The sequence below is a fragment of the Meleagris gallopavo genome, chromosome 11 (genome assembly GCF_905368555.1).
Source record: "Meleagris gallopavo chromosome 11, MGAL_WU_HG_1.1, whole genome shotgun sequence".
Taxonomy (NCBI): domain Eukaryota; kingdom Metazoa; phylum Chordata; class Aves; order Galliformes; family Phasianidae; genus Meleagris; species Meleagris gallopavo.
Genome location: NC_139414.1, coordinates 3,866,208 through 3,888,608, shown reverse-complemented (window position 1 = coordinate 3,888,608; position 22,401 = coordinate 3,866,208). Strand labels below are relative to the sequence as shown.

Sequence of the window (22,401 nt, the reverse complement as noted above, 5' to 3'; positions counted from 1 at the left end):
GGTCGGTGGGGTCCTGGGCAACATAAGCTGGTGGGCAGCACCCCTGCCCATGGCAGGGGTTGGAACTGGGTGGGTTGTTGGGCTCCTTCCAACCAAATCCATTCTACAATTCTATGATCCAAAACACATCCTCCACATATAAGCACATTTTTGCACAACCACTGGACTTGAGAACAAAGCTATCAGCTTAAAGATTAAAGCCATACATCAAATCAGAACATTTGGCAACCTCACTTTGTTTTCCAGATAGGGATGTAAAGCACTTTGCAGTTCTGCCTCTAAAAGATGACTATCTTAAATGTGTAGCTTTGGAAAATTTGGTTTCTTATCAAGCTATGGAGATGCAGACCTAAAGTTGCAGTACTAACCATTAGTGACAAAAATCTAAACATTTACGTCTATTTTCTAAATTCAATATCAAGTAAAAACAATTATTGTTGCAAATGAACACTTCTGAAATGAAAATTAAGCTACAAAAGAAACTGTAGTCTAATTTTTTCATAGCAGAATTGTTAATTTTGCATTTGAGAAGATTTCCATATTAGCTATTAAATGGAGACTGACTGAGTTTAGATGACAGAGATGCTTTTCCCCCTTAAGTTCTCCTGCAATAACTTTGCAGTTGAGTTACTTAACCACTTACAGTCTCAGCTGATTACCTCACTCCCTAGCCATCTCACCCTTTCATTTATTTTTCTTTTTAAAGACCAGAGTATTAACACAGACAATTATTTACTCTCCATAATTAGTCGCTCCCACGCTCTAATGCATTTTAGAAGCCGCTTCCCCACACCCCCCGCACCCCAAATGCAAACATCATCCATCATTCTTTACCTCCACAAAAGTCATAAAGATCAGCAACATCACCAGTGATTAATTTCAGAAAAATCATGCAAAAAAGAATAACATACACATATATATAAACACCACATTGTAACCAACAAGCATCCCGAGGGCTGTAAATACCTTCTTGGAGCACGTCTTTTAGAGTTATCCTCTCCCTGGAGATGGCTATATCCTTCACTTTAGCTTTTGCTTCCATTAGAGTGACACTTTTAAGATCATTCTTCTCTATCCGTAACGTAGGATAACCTGAGGAGCCAGCAGAGCCAAACAAACCAATATAAATACCCTTATTATGAGACCACAAGCACATTGCTTCACCTCAGCACCACCTACAGGTACAAAGACATGCAAGCAGTGTGTACTTAGGAAGATTATGTATAGTATTAAATAACAAAGAAATGCACGAGAGAAGCCAAACGTAGCAATCACACAAACCTATGTGATGTTGTACAACTGAGACTCATTATTAACACCGAGTAAATAAAGCTCCTTCTTGCATACTGAAGCAGATTAACGTAACACTGCACTTCCCTCTCAACAGGGAAATAAAGACTGAGGTTAGAAACTGCTGAAGACTTGCTGGAGTCAGGAAAACGCCTTACCGGTACTGCATCAGGAGCACAACCAGAATCAGCAGTGCCCTCTTCTGGGCATGAGACACATCTAGCTAGATACACCAACATACTCAAAAAGGCCTGAGTGTTTTTGTAGCAAGACCTTGAATTACTAGAGAAAGTTTGAGAGTCACTTTTATGATAAATTTTAAGTGTCACTGAAAACAAAGTTAATACAACTGTGATAAGTGTTCTTCCTGTTTATTTTCTGCATCCAATTTTTTTTCTTCTTACGTTCAGTTTCACTGTTCCCCATGTTACTGGTGGTACCCAACCCTCGTCCCCCAAAAAGGCATTCTGAAACAATACATATTGAACACAGCAAGTCAGTGAGTGCCACTGAGGTACAGCTGCTTCCACGCTCATCTCAGTGAAGAGCTCAATTATCACTCTTTAACAGGTTTCCAGGGATCACACTAATTAGATGACATTGCTTAGAGAGCCAACCTAAAATCCTGAGGTTGACAGCACATCAACACCAGGCTGTGCTTCGGGATGAGAAGTGGAACACAAAAAGGCTAGTGGGTAAAAAGAGCGGCAAGTGGGACAGTAATTAGGAAAACCAGCTTAGAAATTATTTGCATGCTATGGTCTCTTCCAAACTCTGTGGAAAATAAGTTTTTAATAGATGCGTTTGTCTTAATGCTTCTACCATATAAAGTTCCCAGGCAGCTTTTTCCAAAACAGATGAACTCGGATGACAAAAATCTCTTCTGTTTAGGGAGATATTAATTCAATTTGGAAGAAAGCCAAGACTTTACCAAAGCTGCAGGAGTTCAACTCTTGTTAAACATTTACTCCCACACCTGGGGAGGAAACTGGGAAAAACACTAGCACTGAATTGTAGTTAAAATACTCATACAGTACTCCGTCATTGATTGGGATGGTTAGTATCAATACTAAGTGCAGCCAGAAAGAAACAAGAGACTTTTGGCTCTTACTGCTTGCTAAAAAAAAAAAAAAAAAAAAAAAAAGCCATTAATCATTATTTAGCTGGCTCTAAAGAATAAATATTGCACTGTATAAAGGACAGATGCTGATATTTCTACTTATTAGATTGCTGAAAGAAAGTCTCTTCAGGTTATTTATACAAAAAAACTTTCGTGCATTACAGATTGAAGAATCACTGGCAGCAGATAACAAAAGGAGACACTTTCTTGAAAAGCTTGGTAATTCCTACTCTATTCAGAAAATTTAGAAAAACAACTAATTGAGATTAACAAAGAGTGCTCATTCCCCTGCCAGGCTCCCCCTATTTTTCCCCTCACTTTATAACATATACCCTTACCTCACTTCAGATCTTTCAAAGCAGATTTTAGCAGTACTTTGAACCAATTCTGTCTGGGCTAAGTCCTGCTTTCTTTCAGTGTCCAGTCACGTAGATCCATACCCCACCTGAAGCACCAGAACTGGTGTTCATTTCGCTAGGCTGCACACCAATTCAGAGATCCCAGCCAACCAAAAAACAAACCACAACAGAAGAAAATCAGCATTTGGCTGGTTCTGCTCCCTGATCTGGTTAGCAGTCTAGCTGCCTAAGTGCTAGCACAAGGGAAAAGGCAAATCACAGTCAGTCCAGCCTTAAATGAGACTGAATTGCCAGAGAATCACACGTCTTATCTTCAAACCCTGAATGCAGGAAAGGTCCCTTCAATAGCATTATGCTGTACGAGATATCCTTCCACTAAGGCTGATGAACAGTAATTGCAGAAGTAAACACTCTCTGTAGATAACAAATACCTTCAGGAATCACAGAACTAACACAGAATGTAGCTAGTATCAGTTCCCACTTGTTATTTCACTGTCTCCCATCTCCTCCTTTAAAAAAAAAAAAAAAAATCAAGAAAAGCTACTTAAAAGAAAGCATGAACATGTCACCCTTGTTACACCATCACACTCATGAGATGACTCCAGCATCCCAGACCATATGTAGATTTCAATCTTGACTACGAATGACAAAGGTGGATAAAACCATACATCACGCGAACTCTGAAGAGAAACTGACAGCCAGGAGATTATTCCTGCTTCTCTGTCTTCCTTAATACAGAATCAGTGTGACCCATACTAACACTCCAGCTGCATCCAAGGCAGTCTGTGGCAAAGGTCTGTAATTAGATTAACACTTACTGGTTACTGGCGTTGCGTTGTTGGGTGTGTCAGCCCTCAAGTACTGTGTCGTCTGCGTGGAAGGCTGGGATAAACCTTGTGAGCTACTGCTGTCACTAATGCTGTTTTATAAAAACAAAATTGGATGTGAGCATGATTGTGTGCTACTGCATTAAATTCAAAATTAACGTATCAAAGTTGAAGATAGAAGATTTTACAGATTGAACTTTGAAAATACTGCATCTGTGAAGTCTCGCACGCACTGAACTGTATTTTGAGTAACTAAAAAAAAACCTTAGCACTTTTGTCCTTCAACAGCAAATGACTTTTTCCTTATTTTCATGTAGGCTGACTATTCTTTGGTTTGCTTTCCCCACCTCTGAAAAATGGAGATACATGAACTGACAAAGCATTTATTGCAAAAGACATTCTCCCGTGCCAGAAACAACAAAACCATTACATTCCAGAAAGGCTCATATGCCTTTAATTCTTGATGCCAACATCTCACTGAGAAGCAATGCTAGCTTACAAGAGTTTGCAAGGAGTACCCTGAGCCAGAAAGGCACAGATCATTCGCACGGCAGCAGATAGGCACTAGTGATCCCTAACAGGCTGCAAGAAAAAGTTAAGCACAATGGTGCTTCCTATCTCCTGTCTTAGAACAAACACCAAGACATTGTTCTGCAGTTCACCCTGCACCAATTTATCTGCCTCAGATCTCCTCTGCAGATCAAAACATCAAGCCTGCTTTGTCATTTTTCACTGATTGTCCTTCTTTCCTCTTCCCACAAGCCCTACAATGGATTTCCTTGGCAATGGAAAGCCCATACCCACACGCAGTGTTCAATTTAAAAATGTAGTAAGATGTTTCCTGGCTTATCCACAGGACAAAATATGTCAAAAGAAGTTACTGCAGCTGTAGTGGCCTCTCTTGCACAATCATTAACATTTGCATTTGGGACTGCTACTGAGCACTGAGCTAGCTATTCCTGCAGGATTTTCTGGACATATTTGCTGATGCCCTCAAGGATGTTATGTTTGCGAAGCAGGACTTCCTTTTTCTTTCTTCTAGGATAAAATGGGTAAGAAGTGGCTCTTCTTTTTTAAACCATAACCACAGATATACCTACTAATGTATTTTTTCCCCATTTCCTAACAGAAAGTAATACTCAATAGAAAATATCAGGCTTACTGTGATCAACAGAGACTTGTAGCTCACGTAGATTTTTTTTTCCCTTTATGCTACTCCAACACCTGCTGTCTTCCAGCTACAGAGTTCCAGCTTTTTTTTTTCTGCACAAAGTCAGAAACCAAAGCTCACAGTCTAGCTATTCCACCTTAACTTCCTTCAGAGTTTTTGAAAGAATTTTATCTGGTGCTAGCAAAAAAATGCGTGATAAGAAGTTGCCATTTGAACTGTCTTCACAGCTCCTCGTTGTGATTCACTCTCCAGTAAGTCCCCCAGGAAGCAGTGTTCTGACACAGCCATAGTCGACGCTGATACAGCTTTTTCTCCTATGACTTTACCTTCATCGAAAACTACTTTTGTAACCTGATCACCTACCAGCCAGACAGATTTCTCTGGCTGGCTTCTTGCTGCTGGCAAGTCTGAAAAAAGAACTGTTTGGTGCCTGTGGCAAGTTTGAGAAACATCTTTTTTTTGGTCGGCTTTATTGTATTTTTAGGTTCAACTTGTATTTGTTGTCTTTGTCTTCTCACTCGCATGCAATCTCAGATTTTTAAGGACTAATCCTTGCTTTTAACTACACCCATTATCCTGCTGTTAAGCCATGCCAACTTTCTCTGGCACTTTTTTAAGTGCCTTTGATAGAAGGTATGTAAGCATTTGCTCTGAACTTTCAACACAATGTTCTCAAATAGTCCAATGCAGCCCATAAACTCAGCTGCCCATTTTTAACTTTTATTTAACAATCTCATTTTTATTTAGCTCTGCTTTTTGAAATTAAGGGCAATAACAGCAGGATTTTTTTTATCTGTTGCTCCTGTGAGGTTATTAACTCTCACAATGAATCATCTTTGATTCAGATCTCCTCTGCAGAAACATTTTGAGCTTCTTATTCAAAACCAAAAGTTGTTTCTTCTCCCATGCATTCCTGGGCCCGTTGCTCCATCAGACAGTGATCAAATATATTACTGGTGTGTAACACTGAGGTTAAATTAAAACACTGAAGCAGTTTCTCAGCTAAGCATTTGTGGGCTCATATTCACACTGCAAAAATTAAGTCTAATACTGTGGAAGAAAAGGCAATTTGATCACACTGCTAGACTGAGGCACAGCCTCTCAAAACTTCTTAGAAGAACATTTAAATATACAAAATGTAATGCTTTTTTTTTTTTTTATGAAGCAAACAAAGCTGTGTGTCTTTCAATATTCTCTATTACTTAAAAATCTTCAGTAGACAATTTAGGAACAAGTAAATTGAGGAAAGCTGACAGGTCATTTGGTTAGATGATCTGGGACTGAGAAAAACTCTTCAGGTATGAATTCTATTTAGTAGAGCTAATCCTCCAAAATCCAAGTGATCTGGGAACACAGAAGAAGCAAAGGCTGAATGAAAAGCATCTGTCCAAGGCAGAGTACAGCTACCCTGAGAGGCTGCATACAAGAACCAAAACCATTCAAAAACCCTTTTGAAGATGGAAACCACCTACACACCCCACTGCTTTTCCAAAGTATTCAGTTTCAAAACTCCCAGGTTCCTGTACAGTTGCATCTGATGCAGCTTGTTCAAGTAGCCTCCAAGAGAGCTTTAGTATAATTCTTGGTGTTTATTCCCCACTCAGAAAAATCCCACTCAAAACATTAAAAAGGAGATGTGTATGTCAATTGCATTGTCCCTGAATTTGCATTACAAGGTTTTCTCTCCTATGTGCCCATTTGGTTTAATTGAATCGAAAAATACACCTGGGAAAGAGATTTTCAGCTTTGTAACCGAACACTTGTAATTCCCAGACTTTACACCATGATCAAAGTGAACCACAACCCTCCACACCATCACTGCAACTGGCAACTGCTGCCTTACTGCAGTACAGCACTCAGCACAACTACATACTAGTTGCTACTGCAGCTTAGCAGAAACTGCATGTTACTACAGCAAGCTTATATCTGAGGCCAGAAATCCCAGAAGCCTGCATAAATACATCCCCATAGAAGCCCCTGAATACATACCTGTCGTCCAATTCTATCCTTTTCATACTGTGGAGGTGCAAGACAGCTAGTATTATTGCCACCAGGAATATAACAGCACAGCACACGCCTACGCTGATGTAAAACACACGGGTTGAAGTGGTGGGAGCTGCATTTACAGGATCAACTGAAATACAAAGGTGAAAAGCTTCTGAATTGGTCTCAAAAAAAAAAAAAAAAAGCAACCACAGATATTCTGTTAGTTCCCAAAAAGCTGACACAGCAGGATGACAGAACTGCTCCGAGACTCATCCCAAGCATCCCCACTACCAGCAGGTGAAGGGGCTGGCACAGAGACAAACAAGGGTGTCCCCTCAACTTTGGGGCACTATGGTTCCCTCCCTGCTGAGCAGGGACACAAGCCCAAGGGATGGAAGCAGGAGAAGGCATATTTTATCAGTAGGGCTCCTGAGTAATTCTAGTTACTTCCAATTTACAATCAGGTATTGTAGATAACAACGGCCCTGGAAAAGACCATGAGTAGAGAAAGAAAAACTGAGCAATTATCCACTGCTTTCCAAAGCATTTTGGCAGAAGTGTTTGTGTTTCTGGTGCCACAGAATGAGCACAGTCAGTTGATTCCATGCAGAAGGGGCATGAGAGTAAAGGAAACTAATTAACAGAAATGAATGAATAGAAGTCAAAACTGCAAACCACACAGGTCCTGAAGTCGAGAGACTGATTAGAGTTAAGTGCAGAAAACAGATCCCCAAAGACGTGATTTAGAAAAAAGCTGCTGTAGGTGTAGTTTTCTTCCTCTTCACTAGAGCATATTCCCAGATAAACCCATCACCAAAAATCCCACTAAAATACTGGGTTTAGTAGAAACAACTTGGGGGGTTGTTTTCATTGGGAAAGCTGTGAAAACAAAGAATATCCCCAGTTTTTATTTTGTTTACACTTGGAGTAAGTGATACATTCAAGATTACTTACAGATAGCCTTGCTGCTATTTTTGTCAGATGTTGGAGATTTTACCTCTGGTTCAAGCTCTAAACAGATGAGAGAAAGTCATTAAGCTTAATAAACATGTATTACTGCAATCCTTCAAAGGAAATTAATTGCCTCATTTCATGAAAAACAAATCTGTTTTTCCAAACAGACAAGCTGACTTAATGACTACAGTTATCTCCAGATTTCCATTTTTAAAATGCCTAACCACTGTATAGTAGTAATTAACAAAAAAAAAGACACTGCTTCAAGACACATGGGTCAGGTATTTCACCACTAACATGTGTCCACTGAGGCTATGTTCGAACCCACTGGATCTACTTACCCTTCTGCTTGTCCAAGAAAGTGCAAAGCAGCAGAGAGTAGAAAAGACAGGAACAGAGTGACTGTATGTATGTACACTAAACAAAAACCCTACAGAATCAGATCCTACAGGATAACAATTACTTTATTAACTGAATGTTCAGTGAATATTACTCAGATTTTAACCCGACTTATCTATGAAGATGTTAAGAGGTGCAGCCCTGGGCACCTTGCCTTCTCAGCTGATGCTGCAATCATGAGTGTTTTAAAACTGAAGAATGACAAAGGAAATGTCTATTTAAATATCTATTGAAAAAAAAGAACAAAAGCTACATGGACATGCTTGGCTATTTGGGAAGGGGATAAGTCTTCATTAAGCTTATTACTGGCCACTCTAAAAATGGAAAGTGCAAATCAAGGGAAAGCAGACTGCAGAGATCACTTCAGATGAACTCACTGAGGTTCCACATAGACCTGAGGTAAAGTAATGGACTTCTGTGAGCGCAAAGACCCAGACCCACATCCTTAATCCTGCTCCCAGCTGCAAACAGCCACCTCCTCCCCAGTACTGCCCCTGCTGACTCCTCAGGGAGCTACTTCAGTCTGATCAACTTCACAAAACAGGAAAGCCAGAAAAAGAAAGATCTGAGAATTTTGCTCCTTTTTTTGAACCTTCCAAGCACTTATTAGGAATGCCTTGAGCAAAACCACTAGCAAGTTCCCACATAGTGCTACCTTATACACTAAATTAAATTAGAAATCCCCAGATGCTCTACACCACTCAACACACAACTTTCAAAAAAAAAAAAGCTACTGACATGATTATGAACCCACAGAAACGTGATCTTTTTAAGAATTACTTCTGAGTAACTTAGGAAATGGCTCTATTTCACACACCCTGATAACAATGTAGTGCTTATGGAAATCCCCTCAGCTCATTCAGCAGCTCAGAAAGGTAGGAATGTATAAGCAGACAAGACTTCCTCCACATAGAACACCTGAAAAAAGCAACTAAGAAATCACAAAGTGAAGAATCCCTATCCTTAAAATATGATCAGAAAGGCCTCCACATACACTAGAGATACATTCTGAATTAAGAATAATTTTCTCACAACATGAATGCCAAGGAGCATGAGTATCAGTGTGATGTGCTAAAAAAGCCACACCTTCACACACATTTTCCATAAGTGCATCCTTGGATATTTGGTGGACTCAATGCAACACAATACTTGAGGAATTCGTTCCTTCATCACCTTATGCTTCTTCCAACAGTCCACATTTTTTGTCTGGATGCCAAATTACTACTATTCCCTCTGTAATCCACTCTTGTGGATTGCTACTTATGTCCTTAGTCCTTCCCATTCCCTTTATCTAAAAACTGCTAAGTATTTGAAACAGTGCCTTACTTTTGTAGCACATTTTCCTTCGTTTGAAATTTAAAACTGTGATGTTTTTGGATGAGTTTATCGTCAAGTTGAGCTGCATTAATATTGTGACCTCAGAGTCGAGTCTGCCAGTGCAGGAGAGTTCAACACGAAACACTGCAAACAGACAACAGACAGACAGTACAATCACATTTGAGCACATCTCAGACATCATGTGACAATCACAGAAGCCTAAAGGATGTATTTTTCAATAAATTTAATTACGTGTCATATTACAGTTCAGTTTTCACTGTGACCACTAGCTATCCACTAACTCCAGAGCTGAAGCCCCCTCACAACAGAAAACTCATCACCCAAAACCAGAAAATTCCACTTTCCTCATTGTTTTTTCAGGCACTATGAAAGTTAGCTTCTTCCCCACAATAGTTAAGTTTGAATACTTCAGTCTGTGCAAATCTGACTGCAATCAGAGCTTGAACTAATCTGACCGTATTTATTTTCTAGCTTACATACCAGAATTATTGATGCCAGCAGAGCAGACACAACAAGTCTGATTCCCTGGTCTCTGCCTCCACAAAGAAGTGGTACAAAGCCAACATCAAAATAAATACTTTATTCCCACAGAGCACAAGGCAGTGAGGAACTGTCACTGAGTCAGCAAGGAACCGTGATCACCTGCACACCTCCTGAAACATTTTCTACTAAAACCTCTACAGAAGACCTACTACATACTCAAACAGTTTTCTCAGTTTTAAACTTACCATAAAAACTTCCACATATTAATGTCACATCTTGACATTAGGTATCTGTAGGCTAGCAAAATTCAAAGGCATGGACTTTAAGTCCATGCAACTGCTAATTACTATTGTTGAAAGGGAATAGGAAGCTTGTGTGTGTCTATAAACACACACGATGTCATGTTTCCTATCAAAGCAGATCTCTATCATCCACTAAACAAAGGGAAAGACATTACTCTCACACCAGCAGTCACAGTGCATTATGCTCTTTCAGCAATGTTGTAACTGTTGCAGAAGACTTGTAAGCATATAATGTTTAACAGAAAAGGGTTAGAAAGCTAATGCTATCAGTACTAGCTCTACAGGAGGTGTGGGGTTAAGGGTTTACCTGAGAGGGTGCGAGGAACTTCTCCTTGTAAGGAAATGTTGGCCTGGGGCATAGCCATAGCCATGGGATTATCTACCTGAAATCCCAGTTTATACTCAACCTGTAACAACAGTTGGGAGATTGGAGACATGTAAGAAATCTTCAAAGCAGTAAGAAGAAATGCTATATACCGTTTGATACTTTTTCCTCAAAATAAGAATAAATAAAATCCCATATCTTATTTTTGGAGAGGGGGAAGGAAGAGAAATTCAACAACCCCAAGTACCAGGGCATTCTGGGGACACCCAGCTGGGAAGCAGCCTGGAATTAAAGGGCCTAAGAGTCCTGGCAGACACCAAGATGCACACTGTTGATTGATGTTCTAGCAAGGTTGATGGTATTCTTGGCTGCGTTAGGCAAAGTATTACCAGTAGGTCAAAAAAAAGGTGATCTTTCCACACTGCCCAGCACTGGTGAGACTGCACCTGGAGTACCACGGCTTGTTCTGAGCCTCCCAGTACAAGATAGACCTGGGCATACTGGAAAAAGCCCAATGCAGGGCCACTAAGGTGCTGAAGGGCCTGGAGTACCTCTCCTGTGAGCAGAGAGTGAGGAGCTGAGGTTCCTCAGCCTAGAGAAGAAGAGGCTCAGGGGGATCTCATCTATGTCCATAAATACCTGCAGATAGGGTACAATGAGAACAGAGCTAGGCTCCCCTCAGCAGTGCCCAGTGACAGCACAAAAGGCACAGAGCACAAACTGGAACACCAGGAAACACTTCTGTGCTACATGGTGATACAGCACTGGCACAGGTTGCCCAGAGTGGTTGGGAGGGGTCTCCTCCTCAGTGTTCAAAAGCTTCTGAACATGGTCCTGGGCATCCTGTTCTGGGTGGCCCTGACTGAGCAGAGGTGGAACCAAAGGACTTCCAGAGTCCCTCCAACATCAACTAGAATGCGATTCTGTGAAAAAAAATCCTATTCCAAATTCACAGGCAGTGAGGAGGAGGCTCAGGGCAGGGACAGCAATGCATGTAGCTCCCAGCTGAAGTTGTAATGTCGAGGAAACTCCCTCAAAGGTCCTGTTTAAACAGCAAGTGACTGAACTGCCCGTGAAAATGGAACGTGGTATGAAGCAGAAGGGCTTATTATATGCAATAGCTTTTGTGGGTCAAAATTCATATCCCGTGAGAAGCTACAGCTCAGCAAGAAGAACACTGGCAGATGGAATCATTAGAAATTGCACTGGTGAAGTTATTAAACATTACTGTTTTTATTTCAGTCATTCCTGTTTAAGAACAGAAGAATAATCATTGCTCAGGTTTAAAAAAAAAAAAAGTCTGGCAGAGACTAAACAGATCATTTCACCTACAAAAATAAATTAAGTAACTGGAAAGCCTTCACAACGTAAAAGCAAATGCAATCTTTATGACAGCTCTTGCTGTATGCTCCAACTACAGTAATTAACTGAAATAAAAAGCCCCTTCCATTTAATTGAGGCTCAATAACAACATACTAGGTGCTAATTTTATAGATTCTCCTCATCTCCAGGTATATGTTTCTAGGAAACTCTAAAATACAATTGTTCTACATTTGATTTCCAAAGGCTGAAGCCTTGGATTATGGCTGCTGCTTCTGTGTGTTCAGTTCAGCACCAGAAGAGGTTACACAGGCAATAGCTTTATTTATTCTTGCAAAAGAAACAGAGTGCTTCAGAAGAAGCTTTTAACCTTTCTGAAACAAGAAAGGGACAGTTCCAATTTATAACAATTTATTTTCTGCAATCAAATAAACAAGAAAGTAGCTAGAACAATACATAATATCTTTTGCACCTAACATGTATTATTTCCCATAAAAAAAAAACAAACAATTATAACAGCAGGAGATCACTAAGCAACACAGATCATGCACTAAGTACTGCAAGGCAGAAGCTTTGCCTGCTTACCTTAGATTTAGCATGCCAACTGAAGTGAAGATTGTTGGTTTCACTGGGAATTAAGAGATTGAAGGACAATGCATAATGATTGACAACATCATTCCTCACGTAAGATAACTCTGCATCTAGTCCTGTAATAAGAACAGGAGGAGAACAAGTAAGACAGAGGAGAGAACCAGCAGTAACATGCCAGAACAGAACAACTCTCAGCACCACCAGCTCTACTTCTTATTTGAATCTTAAAACAAATACTTCCTCAAGTCCATAAATTCAATTGCAGGTTTGGAAATCAGTGCTCATACATCAGCATTAACAAGAGTGCTCCAAGCTCCTGGGAAAGTAACAGTTTTACACCCTAATAAACAGGTTGGAATGTGATGGAAGAAAACAAGACTCTTCATGGAGTTCATTACTTCCAAAAGAGGCACTACAGACTCTTACAAACAAACCTGTCTATCACTGGGAATCACGCATCCAACTTTCTCTTATTTACAGCCATGTACCCTCAAAGTAAACTGCTATGGATTACCAGCTCTATAATTGCAGTCAGTTCCTCCTGGTATAACTCATTTCTTGATAGCTCTTCAAACAACTCAGGCCAAGACACATGCACTATAGAATCAACTTCAAGGTAATTAGGTCAGAACACAAAGCACATAATGAGAGAAACTGCATTTGTACACAAATTAATACTAATATTTAGTATTTACAATTTGCTTTCTGAACTTTTCAGTACACCTACAAAACTGAAAGACCCACAGAACTATTTACTGAAGAGTAACGAGGTATTTTCTTTAAGATGCACACTCTGATATTACCATTACTTAAGCTGTCATTACTGTTTGCTGCACAAGGATGCAGTGAATACAAGCCAGGACTCAAAAGCTTGCCCTGGGTATTACCAGAGATTTGTAGTAAAACAGTCACTACATATTAGCCCCACTCCCTGCCACTGTAAAATTACTTTAGGCTCTATATACTCAGGATGAAACTATACTGTATTTGTAATCAATGCCATTTTGTCTCATTTCATACACTGCTTTCACTAAACACTAACCAGCACAGGTTACGTGATACAGCAGGAGTGCTGGGCAAACCAGACACAGGTGCAGGCTTCAGCCATCAGCCACACAGCAGGAAGAGTTCAGCTGAAATATCAGTGGTGCAATTGAGAACATCAATAATGGAGCTGTTTTTACTATGGCTGGGTAGTCAAGAAAACTGGAAAAGCCTTCATAGATATGCTGCATTTGAAAAGTAAGCCAGCCTGAGAGAGTTTGGCTTTGTGCAATGACTAGATGCGTGTCAGTGCAAAGTGCTGAGTGCTCTCTTATTCCAACACTTGGTTTAATCCACCTCGCTTTCACAAGGCATAGAGCTGCGGCCAAGATATTCTTCTTCCTTTTATTCCCTGCTGGCTCATTAATGTCCTGAAACATAAGCAACCCAAGAGTGTACAATCACAAATATGGGGGGGGGAGGGGGGAGGGTTGAGAACTCTAAAGACTGGATGTACAAAATGCATCAACAAAGCAGGGCAAGCCCAGGGACACGTGCACTGAAATAAGATCCTGAACAGGAAAAGATGCATGTGGTGCCCTAAGTGCTGACTAGTCAGACTGAGCTGATATGAAAAATATATCTAAATCAAGGTTACACTTCTCCAATTTGCCCAGTTTTCCACTGAAGAATGAATGGGAAGAAATCAGAGCAGGGGAAACATACACACACACACACTGAACCAACATCTCAAAAGACAGCTTCCAAAACAACTTGCCCAGGTAATTATGTGGGCAATTACTACTATATGCTAATTATTACCGTGCACTAAATCTGCATCAGATGTGGACACATGGAAGGGTGTATGCAGAAGAGCTTGCAGGTACCAGACACTTGCCATTGGATCTGGACAAGATGGGGAAACGTACAGGCATCAACAAAACTAAGCCTGTAAGAAGCTCAGTGTGCACACGTTACTGGAATAACTTACAGGACAGAAGGATGGGCAGGTGAAACAGTGCAAGTGGAACAATGAAATTGCTCTGGAAATAAAACCACGTTCTCCTGCTTGATGAAGGGCCTCATCAACGCCAACAATCAGAGGTTCAAACTTCCAACGCTGTGAGATTTTCAAGGGGACAGACCTGGATTCAATACAACTTTTATAGAGGAAACCATTCAGAGAAGACGAGCAGTGCGCAGCAATAAAATCGCCATTAGGACAAAAGGCTGAAGGTATTCATGCTTGGCAGCTTCATGTGCAGCAGTATCTGAAGGCGTACGGAAACAAATTACCCTAGAGAAGATCAATCAAATCATTAAGCTTTAACAGAAGCAGCATGCTACAATATTGAGTAATTTGATTTACGCAGACCACCAGTATTTTAATGCCTGTACTTCCATAAAAAGCTAGATACTAACAAGGGATGTTAATTACGTGATTTTGAACAGCATTATGTAAGGGCAGCATGAAAACGTCAGGTTTTATTGCTTCAAAAAATTATGCTTCAATTAAAATACTGGCACATAAAAATAATTTAAGAGATTTTCCAGCACAGCTCTTAACTCTTAAAAAAAGAAAACCAACACAAATCTACTCGGCTCAGCACCCTGCCTTCATCAGGAGCTAAATGAAGATGCCTAGGAAAGAATTTAAGACCAAAGCAAACTCGTTGTGGCATTTTACTGTAGATCCTCCTAGCTTCTGGAGTTTGCAGATCATGAACTTCCCCAGCTAAGATAACAGACAGCATCTTTCAACAGCTCTCACAGGACTTTGTCTACGAACACAGACAAATGCACTCCCAAACCCTGAAACCCATAGGTAGAAATTTTGGAAACGTCAGTGCTTCTGTGGTGCTTTTTCCCCTCACTGTACCAGCAACTGAAACATCGCCTGGTAGCACACTTCTCTCGTCACCCAACCAGCACCTCTCTTGGAACAAGTTGCCCAAGGAGGCTGTGGATGCCCCAACCCTGGAGGCATTCAAGGCCAGGCTGGATGTGGCTCTGGGCAGCCTGGGCTGCTGGTTGGCGACCCTGCACACAGCAGGGGGTTGGAACTGGATGATCACTATGGCCCTTTTCAACCCAGGCCATTCTGTGATTCTCTTCCTATAGATTCCAATTAGAAGGACGATGATCAGCCTCAGAGAGTCAAACAGGTTCGTGTGTATTGAGTACAGGCTGGGAACTGCTCCCCATCAGGAGTTTTGTTCCTGTTAGCTACATACCCTTTTCCACAGAAAGGAACTGCACTGGCCTCACTACTTACATTTCCAGACTGATTAACTCTGTCCAGAGCCAACACTAAATTGATTCAGAGTCTGCAGGAAACACTCCAGGCTCCATTACCGTGACAGTTAAAGTCTAATTACAGAATGAAGGCAGTTCTGAACTATTTTACTTTTTCTTCAGACACTCATATTCACTTCTGCTTTGCAAAGTTACTTATTCAAACCTTCAGCAAGCCAAGTGGAGGGAGTAAAGCTGGCAGAATAATGCAGAATAAATAAATAAATGAATAAAAGGAATGTGGAGGAATACTTTAGTCTATTTAACCCCTTGAATTAGTGAAGATACTCAGGAGAATCCCAAATGGAAGGCAAGACTGCTCATGTCTTGTGCTTCTTAACTTAGTGCTTATGTCAAAACGCTACTGAGACCTTACCCAGATAGCACAGGGTTTGGTTTTGACCCTCTAAGAGCACGCTTTAGGCAGAGACAACTTCAACTGACAGCATCAAATTCAGCAAGTCAGAATCAATACAGAGCCTAAGCCTGTTCGTACTAAAAAAAAAAAAAAAAAAAAAAAAAAAGTTGCATCTCTTTCAAATACAACAGCAGTCTAAGACAGAAGCAGCCTAGGGAGCAGGCTGCTGGGGAACAGCAGGAAGATCAGTTTTGCAAGCATCTCAGAGTTCGTGAATGTATAATACTCCCTGCAATCACACTGACTGATAACATTTAGAAAAAATAAGTGTTATTCTGCAAGGTGTCTGGTTCTTCATAAGACGTTAAACACTTTCTCCACCTGGCAATCTAAGTAGGATAAATATACCAGGAACTCCTGGAACAAATTCAAATGGGTATGTAATACTTTATGTTGTATACAGAGTGATAAATGGAGAAAACAGGCAGCTGCAGAAGGAGTAAACAGATGCATTACAAAGAAATGAAGAAACTGGGAAGTTCTTCACTAATGATTTTCCAGTCCAAGTAGTAAAACAAAGGAGATGAATTTTAAAGAAATAGCAAAAATTGTTATGTTACAAACGGCAGAGCAAGTGTTTCTATTGGTTTAAGCAGAATATTGGCAATCAATGAGCAATTGTAAAACATCAGCTACAGTGTGCTTCGCCAAGCATCCTTAAATAAGCCCATCTGCAGAGTGCACAACACCAACGGATCCAGTTTCTCATTACTCAGACTTGCTGAACTCACACCAGCTCCTATGAGCTGCAAAGCCAATGCTTTGCTTTCAAGGCAAAACAGATTCCCTTTTAGCCAGGCAACCCATACATCTCATTAATAACTTCCTCATCTTCCACAAGCTTGAAAGAACAAATTAAAATTGAGAATGAGCTAAAAGAGGCTTGCCAACAAGGTGTCCTTGCAGACAAGTTGTGCAGAGCCTTGCAAAATCCTCTCCACTCGTACTTACTTCATAAAGTCCCACCACATCAGGCTTCAGCTACAAAAGCTGATGGACAACTTGAACTTATGAACTTTGGACTCACTGAGCAGGCTTAATAGGCTAATTAATATTAGGCCCGGGTGGCATAAAGTTGGAGTTAATTACACATGTGATGCACGATGTGAAGAGGGGTTGCACATGTGTTAGGTGGATTGGGATGCCGGTAACCTCCGGGTGCTTCAACCAGTGAGGAAAGGGAAGGGACAACACAGTCAGGAGATAGGGATAAACTGAGAGACCCTACAGGGAAATGCCCCCGTAGGTTCCTTTTATTCGAATAAAGCAAGCTGAAGACTCTCCTCTGTCTCTTTTTGGAATCCAGCAAGCCTATTTGAGAAAAAATTTTCCCAACAAGCACAAACAAAAAGGTGAATTTAAGCAGCGCCACAGAGAAAGTGTCATTCTTTGCACTGCTTAACATAACAAAACATCTGAAGAAGCTCAGAAAGGAAGGGGAGAGGCCGATTTTCCTTCCCAAATGGAAAAGATGCTGGGCAGCCCTTGTGTTCTGACAAAATTGGATCATGTCAGTCTAGCAGCCTAACAAAACACTTCTTTTCAAGTGCCCTTGTGCAAAAGCAGTCTAGCTTCAAGTCCTCCCCCCCCCTCTTTTTTTTAAAGCACAACATACAAAAGAAGTTTGCCTCGTTCAGCATGGGAAAAAGCAGAGTTTATTCTTACAAAGCAAAGCTGTCCCACAACACGCACTAGTAGAAGCATGCTTTTCTCAAAGACGACCACAGCTTTTAGGATAAAACCCCAAACAACAGACTTCAAATCGTCACAGTGCAATTCTGAGAGATCCTGCCATAAACATCAGGGCTTTCAAGTAAGCGTGCAATGCAAAAGTTAGGTGAGACTGCAATGAGATCAGCAATATGATATTGCAATAAGTAGTATTTCATTAAAAGCAATCTGGGTAAGAGCAGCTGACATCATCGGCCCTCCCACCTGTCTGCCTCTGGTAGATTGCTGTCTGTGTACACAAGTGACTGAAATGAATGCCAGCTGTCCTACACGCTAGTCTGTAATTTTTAAAGAGTATATAAACAGCTGAGAAATCTCTGCAGTGTGTGATGTCAAACCTCCACAGCCATCACGAAGCGAGCCGCCCCTGCTACTGACTCACAGCCACTGAAATAAATTAATTGAAAAGGGATACATGCTTAAACAGCTTACTAGTTTTGTATAAACACTGCGTTTCTTCTGAGCTTTACGGGTTTCAGAGGACGACGTCGCTGTTCTTGAGCATCTCACTGGGTTACACCTCCGGTCAGAGCAGAGGCTGACGCTGTGGGACTCACATGCACACAGCCATCAGGCTTTGACATCCCTTCATCACCATCCACTACCCTGGGCTGTGCAACAAATCCCTTAAAAACAAAGGCTTTTCCCAACAGTGAACAATTTCTCTAACTGAGGAAAGAATGTGTGCTTTCATCCTCGCTCCCCATTTCCTCCTTATGAAAAATGTATCAGAAATCTGAAATATCAACATTATGACCAAAGGGACTTCCTTCCTTTGCAAGGGGTTCAACAAGTAGGTGCTCAAAGACTTGGTGATACTTCAAGACATCAGCATAAGCACAAGAAAACACAGCTGAAGAATTGAAATCAGCTTTTGGATACAGAAGCCTCTTTAGAAGGGAAAGAATATGTTTTCCCAGAGCAGCTATTCCTAATTTGAATGTATTTAATTAGATCCATTCAGCAATCAGCATAAACAAGACTGAAAACACAACTGGGAGATTTAAAAAAAGAGAAAATCAAATACAAACTCCACATGAGTAATTTCATTTAGAAAACACAAAATTACTTTAAATTTAACACTGAGGATCTGAAAATACAGTCGTTTCTCACATCCTATTTGTACACATCCAATATACCCAACAAAAAACCAGGCTTTCCTTTACTAAAGCAAGCAATAGATGAAGATATCCTATTGCATTTGTATTTCTCCACAGTGTTACAGCCTGCCAGATATGGATGTCCATTGGGAATTCAGGCCAAAATATTTATTTTTAAGCATCTTGCAAGTTGTGAGTCTCTGGAAAAAACGAACAAAAAATGAACAACAGAAAGGAAAAAAAAAAAGAGTAAAATCTTACGTGATGTGGAAATGAGGTAGAAGTGGCCTTTCATATTCCTCACCCAGATGCTAAAGAAAATCAAGAGACCCTGAGCAGTAGCAAGCTTGGAAGACAAATCACCAGGCAGAATCCATCAGTACTCATTAATACACTTTCTACCTCTACTTAAAAACTTTCCTTCCCCTTCTCCTAAGACACAGCACTTGGGGGTTGCTCCTCTCCCCCTGGAGCTGTACACCTCCCTGCCAATAGCATGATTAATTCACCCCACTCTGGCAGCCACAGAGCACACAGACTCTGCTTATTCACACTGAGGGCTGCTACACCTATGCAGAGTTCACTTTTTGCCAGCAGGAGATGGAACACAATATGCAAGGCTTTCAATCTGAGGAAATACTCAACATAACTTCAAGGCAATGACTGCATTCTTGCAAACCAACCAAGATTCCATAGCAGGCAATCTTAGTGGGAAGCAGCTAGCAAACAGAAAGAGAAGCTCCCAGCTGAGAGCTCTCATTAAATCCTCACAACTCCTCACTGACTATCACCCATGGTGCACCTTACTTATGCCAGTTTCACCCCACTGATGCAATTCACTTTAATGATGCTGAATTTGCAAGTTCAACATTGCTGGCATATGAGGTTTTTCTCACTGCAAGGCATCTGTGGAAGTCACAGGGCAGGCACCTGGCAGGAAGCAAATATCACCTCCTTGAGGAGGCTGAGGTGAGAACAAGCAGGATTACATGATCTGCAAAGGTCCCTTCCAACTCCAACCATTCTATGATTCACAACAAAGTTGGCAATTTTTAACTCTGTCCACTCCAAAAGGCATTAATTGCCAGTGCCGTAATGAGCAGGCAAGGGCAAATGGAATGGCTGGGCATAGAGATGTGCAGACACAGGGCTGGAGGTGACAGAAGGGGAACTCTGATCTGTTCACTTCAGTTTGCATTAAGCTTTTAAACAATACACTGCTTCATTTTCAGCACATGGTAGAGTCTGGTATATTTATCTAATAAAATAACTTGTGAGCAATGCTAAATGTCCCAGATATCATTTTGTGACATCAAGCTGCTCGTGTTTAAATTGCTCTTTTTGAATTAGAAGTAAAAACTCAGACTAGAGCACAACAAGGAAAGCCTCATCCACACAAACTGCTATTGCACACCCTGAAACGACCAATTCAAATAAAACGTTCCCTAGTATTGCACATCTCTTTGGACTGAATTGCTGTAATGCTCCCAGCCAAAGCATAATTACCTGGCCAAGGTATGCCAGAAGTCATTGGGACTCACTCAGAGCGTATACCTGCAATATTTCAGCATCCTCTACCCACAGAAGTTGTGCCACTTGCAACTTCTATTTTCAGTTACAGCAATCAACCCGTGCACTGACCCAGTTACCTCTGCGGGAAAAGCAGGGCAGCGTAGCAGTGTGAGCCACCTGCTGAGCAGCGGCCCTGCCAGCAGCCACAGGCACGATAACTTCAGGAACAATTACCCATTAATGCTGCTTTCATTCTATCAGGAGTTACTCTACCAAGCCATCAATTAACTTCATAAAGGCCAAATCAGATTCCAGAGGACTTTTTTTTGCTTATCAGTCTGCTCAGCCTCACCATCCCTCCTGCTGGCATTATGTGTGCTGCGTGGCTGCAGCTTTCCAAGCCAGTTAACAGCAGCTCCAGCACTTGCATTGCTGCCCTGATCTTTCCCAAGCAGCGCAGTGAAATCAATATACTGGTTAATTTAATTACAGCTATTCAACACCCAGTTAAGAGGCAGTGAAATTCTAAAGCATCACATTAGTTTCATGCTGTTGCTTCTGCTCCCAGATCGCCAAAGCAGTCAGTGCAAATATGTGAGTTATCCGCTTGAAAGAAGGACAAAGGCAGAGATGGAAGAGAAATAATGCGTTTGAAGCCTCTACCATTGCACCCTTTGTACTGCCACAAGGCGTTTGCAGAGAGTGTCAGCATTCATTCTTACATGGGATCTGCTGGTACTGCAGCCATTCAAGAAAGCATGGAGGAAAAAAAAAAAAAAAAAAAAACACAATTCATGAGGCACATCTGATTAAAAGCACTTCAGCCTCTGCAGCTGGGACCTGAAGAACAACTTCAGCAGTGCATGCTAAGTCACTAAAGGAACAGTCTCTAACTAAAGGCACTCCACTGCAGGAATGGTGGCAATCCCCATGATGTTTCACTAGGATGTTCAGGTAGGAACCAGTCATCAAGAAATCCTCTCCTGCTAGAACTCTGAATATATGAAATTCAACCACTAATTCAGTTTCTCCAGTATCAAAACAACTCCAAGCAGCAGAAAGGGGAAGAAAATAAATAAAATAGCAAATCCCACTCCCCACTTTTCTAAATATCCGATCTTTTACAGCACCCACATGCCAGTGGCACAGCATAGCCACCTCTGCAGCTCTCAGTCACAGCACAGTGCCATCCAGGGACTTTTCCCATCTGTGAAAATGATCCTTACCTCCTCTATTCCCCCCCCTTCCCAGCTGGTGTTTAACAGCAGCTTCAGTCCTTGCCTTGCTCCCACCACTGTGAGCCCTTTTAGCTGGCTTTTCTCATGCATGCAGGGAGCTCTCTGCCTTCAATTCCTCCTCCTTGTTCCCGATTTTGCCAACAAACCAGAGGGAGAACACGCGCTCAAGGAGGCCAAACAATCCCTGATGATAAATAAGATGCTGCCAAACAGAACGTGTGCATAAAGCCACATCAGTGAGAAACACAGCTCTGGGATTTTGTTCTCCTGCGAGGCCAGCCTTCAGTCTCAGAGGTCAGACTGCTTCCAAGTGCCTGACGTGAAAGTTAGAGGAACCACACTCATTTATCACTAGGCAGACCTTGGCCTTGCAGGAGCCAAAATGGCTGCTTCCTCTCAGGGCTGCGCACAGGTAGCAGCGCGAGGAAGCCAAGCCCCAGCTGCCAGTAGCATCCCTCCACACGGGGCAGCCATCAGAAGCAAATGCCTCCTCTGTAGGGAAGGATCTGGGCCGAGCCCCCAGCATTTTTACATTCCATCACGCAAGTTGGTGTGATACAATCGACCTCGGAAATCCACTCTCCACCTCAGCACTGCTGCACAGATCAACTGCAAGAACTCCAGGATTTCCTGGTCCTCCTTCATCACAGCAGCCCCG

The 22,401-nt window shown here is 41.4% G+C and overlaps 1 protein-coding gene across 3 annotated transcripts in view; it reads right to left on the bottom strand.

The window, feature by feature from the left end:
* Positions 1–22,401, bottom strand: part of RYK (receptor like tyrosine kinase) — a 51,426-nt gene that overhangs the window by 24,046 nt on the left and 4,979 nt on the right. The window contains exons 2-8 of one of the 3 annotated variants that reach the window (XM_085232760.1): positions 12,460–12,581; positions 10,537–10,636; positions 9,433–9,567; positions 7,708–7,764; positions 6,757–6,901; positions 3,588–3,688; positions 967–1,101 (exon numbers count right to left, since the gene is read on the bottom strand). In XM_085232760.1, coding sequence (XP_085088886.1) covers positions 967–1,101; positions 3,588–3,688; positions 6,757–6,901; positions 7,708–7,764; positions 9,433–9,567; positions 10,537–10,636; positions 12,460–12,581 — 795 coding nt within the window. The remainder of the gene's footprint in view (positions 1–966; positions 1,102–3,587; positions 3,689–6,756; positions 6,902–7,707; positions 7,765–9,432; positions 9,568–10,536; positions 10,637–12,459; positions 12,582–22,401) is intronic. The other 2 variants (XM_085232761.1, XM_085232762.1) reach the window with 2 other exon arrangements.